The sequence below is a fragment of the Chlamydotis macqueenii genome, chromosome 1, assembly GCF_036417535.1.
Source record: "Chlamydotis macqueenii isolate bChlMac1 chromosome 1, bChlMac1.mat, whole genome shotgun sequence".
Classification (NCBI taxonomy): Eukaryota; Metazoa; Chordata; class Aves; order Otidiformes; family Otididae; genus Chlamydotis; species Chlamydotis macqueenii.
In genome coordinates, this window is record NC_141556.1 from 215,173,885 (window position 1) to 215,179,366 (window position 5,482).

The 5,482-nt window shown below is 71.3% G+C and overlaps 1 protein-coding gene across 1 annotated transcript; it reads right to left on the bottom strand.

Moving 5' to 3' along the window:
• Nucleotides 1–4,033, bottom strand: LOC147602442 (sodium-dependent proline transporter-like). Its single transcript, XM_086761333.1, has 13 exons — nt 3,913–4,033; nt 3,533–3,681; nt 3,348–3,397; nt 2,998–3,136; nt 2,785–2,919; nt 2,568–2,671; nt 2,291–2,415; nt 2,002–2,114; nt 1,496–1,630; nt 1,261–1,360; nt 659–777; nt 225–398; nt 1–147 (listed from the first exon to the last, which is right to left on the bottom strand). Exons 1-13 carry the CDS (start codon nt 4,016–4,018, stop codon nt 1–3), a joined length of 1,596 nt encoding a protein of 531 aa, XP_086617459.1. The 5' UTR covers nt 4,019–4,033.
• Nucleotides 4,034–5,482: the final 1,449 nt, after the last annotated feature.

Sequence of the window (5,482 nt, forward strand, 5' to 3'; positions counted from 1 at the left end):
TCAGTTTTCGCTGCTGCCGTAGGGCGGCACGGTGAAGTCGCTGCTGGCCAGGGTGATGGTGAACGGGACATCGATGACGTCCTCGGCCACATCCCGGGCGGTGGCCGTCCTCCAGGAGCGCAGGGGCTGGGTGGCTTTCTGGAAGCGCTGGGAGCGGGCGAGGGTGAGAGCTCAGCCCCCGTCCCGTCCCCGTCCCTGTACCCCGTCCCGCCTCGCACACTCACGTCGCTCAGCGTCCCCGACTCGCGGCACAGGGCCGCGGCGGCCCAGAGCGGGATCTGCAGGCAGGTGAGGACGCCCACGCAGACGCCCAGGCTCGTGCCCCAGGCCGGGTACTCGTAGGTGCCGTAGCGCAGGGGCACGCTGGACATGTCCAGGAAGGTGTAGATGAGCGTGAACTGCAGGGCAGAGCGCAGAGGTGCGATGTGACGCCACGGCACCGCCTGGCCCCGGGGGTCTTGGCTGGGCTGGGCGCCGCAGGGACCCCCAGGGCCGCCCCAAATTCCCTCCAGCAGCCACAGAGAGGCCCGAGAGGGCACTGGGGCCGGGGCAGCCCCACTCCAAACCCACGGCGAGAGCTGCCCCTCGGAGAGGGCAGGGAGAGGGAGGGAGAGGAGCTCTTCTCCCGCCGACCTCCAGCCCCAGGCTCGGTGCTCACCAGCAGCAGGCAGGGGGTGAAGAAGGCCCAGCAGACCCTGAAGTAGCCCAGCATGTGGCTGCACCAGGGCGGGCACCGGCAGATCATGTCCACGATGTCCCGGCAGAACTGGTCCACGCCTGCGGGGAGAGGGTCAGGGCCGGGCCCCTGCCTGCCCCCGGCACGGGTGCACCTGTTCCGGACACCCACGGGAGTCCGTGCTGGGGCTGAGCTGCACCGGCGGTGGTGGTGCTGGGTGCTGAGCATCGGCCACGCTTTGGTGGGTGGAGAGGAAATCGCATCCCTCACGCCCACGGAAAATCGCATGGCGGCTTTGCACCATCTCCATGCAGGGCCGAGCCAGGCGTGGGCAGCAGGACGGGGGTAACGCCCTGCCCACCCCAGCTCCCAGCTCTCCACAGCTCCCAGCGCCCGGCCATGGTTTGCCGCGAGCCCCAAGAACGCCAAACCTTGGCAGCGTGGTAGCCGGGGGCTGCCCCGGGCCGTAAGCCCCCTGCAGCAGTGCTCCAGGGCCGGCAGCACCGCAGCCCAGCGCCGGCTGCACCCCACTACACACCCCAGCGCCGGCTGCGGCGTGCCCCGGCACGGCCCGCCCCGCTCACCGTAGCAGAAGGCGATGCCCAGGCACATGAAGAGGGTGACGATGAGCAGCCCGAAGCCGGTGCTGTAGGTGTCAAGGAGGGTGAACCAGAAGATGCCTCCCTGCGAGGAGGGGAGGGACGGGGTCAGCACAGCGCAGGGCGGCGGGGTGGGCGCAGGGCACCCCGTGCCACGTGCACCGCCGACGGCAGGGCCCACGCGCAGCCCTCCGTCCCCCCACCACAGCGGACCCCGTACCTGGGTGACCAGCAGGAGCCCCAGCAGGTAGAAGGAGAGGCAGAGAGTGCCCAGCAACGCCGTCTTCCTCCTCCAGTCGCGCAGCGCTGGGAACGCGTCCAGGACGGCTGCGGCGATGCTCTCGATGTTCCTGGACTGAGGGACGGGGGATGTCAGTGGCGGCGATGTCCCAGTCCCTGCCTCCCCCCGACTGGGCACAGGGGACGGTCCTCACGGAGGGCACTGTGCAGGGCACTGCCCCCCTGTGCGTCCCCATCCCTGTGACCCCCGGGCACGTGGAGAACGCCACGCCACGCCCAGTGCCAGCGGGATGGGGCTGCCTTCCTGCCCCATCGCCTCGAGCGCAGCCCCACACGCACGGGGCCACGCACCCCCCCCACCCCAGCGCCGGCCCCGTGCTCCCGGCCCACACGCGTCCTGCCATCCGCACGCCCCAGGCGGGGGGTACCTGGCACCCCAGGGCCAGGCACGGGGCAGGACAGGGAGCTGCCCGAGGTGACAATCACCAAAGTGTCCACTCCCAGCGTGAGGAGCATCAGGAAGAAGAGGATGGACCAGAACGGGGAGCCGGGCAGCAGGGAGAGGGCCTCAGGGTACGCCACGAACGCCAGCCCGGGGCCTGCGGGGTGAGGCGCAGGGAAGCGTGAGAGGACGTGACGCGGTGCCACGGCCGAGCCCAGCACGCTGGGACCAGGCTGGCTGGGAGCTCATCTGCAGCCCCCCGCCCCATCCCCGCGCCGGGCACCGGGACGTCCCCTGGCACCGCACGGCACGGGTCCCCCCCCGAGCCCGCACCTGAGTCGACAACGCTGCCCACGGGGACTTGTTTCCTCCAGGCCATGTGCCCCAGCACCGAGAAGATGGCGAAGCCGGCGAAGAGGCTGGTGCAGCAGTTCCCGATGGCGATGACCAAGGTGTCCCTGCCCGGGAGGGTGTCCCAGCCCCACACCCACGGGGTGAGGATGGAGGTGGGGGCATCCTGATGGGCTGCACGGTCCCGTGGGGCTCCGACCTGCCCGCCACTGCCCCGCTCCTCCCCAGCCCGCGCCCCCCGCGCCCCGGCCCCGCTCACCGGATGACGTTGTTGTCAAACTTGTTGTAGGAGGCCATGGAGAGCAGCCCCCCGAACCCGATGCCCAGGGAGTAGAAGATCTGTGAGGCCGCATCGCTCCACACCTGGGGGACAGGGTGCGGGGGGCTGCAGGACTCCCCGGCCCGGCCAGCCCCACTGCCCCCGGCTCGGGGGGAACGGGTGCCGTCAGGGACCCCCGGCCCCGGCGCGGGGTTACCTGGGCGCTCTGCAGCCTGCTCCAGTCCGAGGAGAGGTAGAAGCGGACACCGCTGAGGGAGCCCTGCAGCGTGGCTCCCCGGATGATGAGGATGAGGATGACCAGGTAGGGGAAGGTGGCCGTGAAGTACATCACCTGCGCGGGACACGCTGGGCTCAGCCCCGCTCCGCCAGCACCGCAGCCCCCCGCCGCCCCCGCGGCGCTGCCCCTCACCTTGCCCACGCTGCGGATGCCCTTCAGCATGAGGAGGAAGATGAGGGCCCAGGCGGCCAGCAGGCACAGGGCCAGGGGCCACTGCACGGGGCCGGGGTCCCCGAGGCCGGAGCTGTGCGTCACCCCCAGCGCCTCCTCGCTGCGGCGTGGGGACGGGGGTCAGTGGGACGGGGACATGGGGCACCCCCACCTCGCCCACCCCCTGCCCTTCACGAAGCCTCCAGCGTGGTGGACTGCTGCCCGCGGGGGTCAGCCCCGGCCCCCCAGGACCAGGGGAGACGGAGCCGGGGCCGGACCCCCGCACACGGGCCGAGGGCGGCATGCAGCGATGCTGCCGCGCAGGGACTTACTTCCAAAAAACCTCGCTGGCGCTGACCCAGCCGGTGCTCCCCGATGTGTTCTGCAACGCACAGCCCCGGCCGGTCACCGCCGCCGCCGCCATCCCCGCCCAGGCCCCAGCCGGACCCTCTGTGCGGCGCCAGCATCCCACCCCGGGCACCGGACCCCACAGCGCCGCCCGCCCGGGGCCACCGACCTGGCAGAGGTCCCTGTTCCTGGGGGCTCGGCAGGACCAGGGCAGGGGGCTCTGGAAGGAGGAGGCCAGGTAGTAGAGAGCCCAGGCGACGACGACGTTGTAGTAGAGGGACACCAGGGAGGACACGATCAGCATGGCGACGCCAACGCCTGCGCGATGGGAGGCGCTGCCGAGGGGGCGAAACCACGCCTGTGCGCACCCCCGGACCCCCGGCACCGGTCCGAGGGGCCGGAGAGGCGGCAGGGGACCTGCCCCGGGACTCGGGGTGCAGGCTGGGGCCTTGCCAAGGGGGTGTCCCAGCCCCGTGCCCACCCCGCAGCCCAGCCGGCCCCGGTGGCCGTGGGGCCAGGGAGGAGAGGTGCCCCCGGCCCCAGCCCCACCTTTCAGGAGCGGGCAGCACTTCCAGACGGCGATGGGCCCCGCAGCGCCGTACTGGCCCAGGCTCAGCTCCATCAGGAAGAGGGGCAGCCCCGCGATGAGCAGCATGATGAAGTAGGGGATGAGGAAGACGCCTGGAAGAAGGAGAGGGGCAGCGGGTCGGGGGGGTGGCTGGCACCAGCCCAGGCTCCCCAGAGGATGGACGTGCGTGGTTCGGCCTCGCAGCGGGAACGCGTGTCCAGGCAGGATGCAGCGGAGCAGGGAAAGCTCCCGGGGCTGCTGGCTCCAGCAGACGAGTTCCCCTGGAGCCCCGCAGCCGGGGCCGGAGCTGGGAGCTGGCGGGATCCCACTGGCCCTGGCTTGGGGTGGGCAGTGGGAGCAGCGCTGGGGTGCAGCTGTGGGTGCTGCAGTCGTGCTGCGGGCCCTGGGATGCTCTGAGCCCTGGGATGCTCAGGGCCCTGGGATGCTCTGAGCCCTGGGATGCTCAGGGCCCTGGGATGCTCACAGCCCTGGGATGCTCGGAGCCCTGGGATGCTCTGAGCCCTGGGATGCTCATGGCCCTGGGATGTGCCCCCAGCAGGTCCCGGTGTTTCCTCCGGCACTACACTGCATCTCCATCTTTACACAGCTCCTCTCACCAACCGCCCTCTCTCTGGTGCGAATCCTGCTCCTTGCAGCCCCAGCCAGGCCCAGTTTCTGTTGGAAAGCGGCATTTTCCAGCCGCGATGCCGTATTCAAAGCCTGCTTTCCCGCACCCCCTGACAGAGCAGCTGTGGGGCTGACTCCTCGTTATCCCGACACTCGTTAGCACAGCGCTCGGGGACTGGGCTGCCGCCGCATCCGCTGCGCACGCTGCAGGGGAATCACTGCCCAGCTCTGGCCGAGGCTTGGGATAAAAACCCCCGCGACTGCCTGTCCCCCCATCCCGTGGGGCTCGCCCCGCATCCCCACGTCTCCTGCACCCCAGCCCCAGCGCAGGGCACAGCAGCCGGCCCTGCTCCAGGGGCCAAATTCCTCGCCAGTGAGGCGAGGTGCAAAGCTCGGCGCAAAGCTCGGCGCAGCCCAGCCCTGGCACGCCCCGCCAAGGTGTCACAGGGACGAGCACCGGTCCCGGCGGGCAGCGGGGACGAGCACAGGGGGGTCCCGCACCAGGCCTGCTCGCATCGGCTCATCTGGGGGACGCCTGCGGCGTCGGGGATGGCCGGAGCGTGGGGCAGAGCTTCGGGGGCCACGGGACACGAGTCGGAGTCCCACGGTCCCGTGTCCCACGCTGCTGCCACCGCACAAGCACGCCTGCCGTCGGGCCGTGCCCCGAACCAGCCCCTGTTAGCACACGACCGCGGTGACAGCGGTTTCAGGAGCATCCCCGGGGCAAATCCCCAGTTGAACTGGGCAGCGCGGAGCAAATGCAGAAAACCCGTGGGGTAAAAGCCGGGCAGAGCGCTCCGGGGAGGGTGGGCTGCGGGGCTGGGTGGGCTGCGAGCCTGCGGGGCGCCGGCGAGCCCGAGGCGGCAGCGGAGCCGTGCCGATCTCCGCCATGCCCGGCGTAAGGGGAGATGGCAGGGGGCTGAG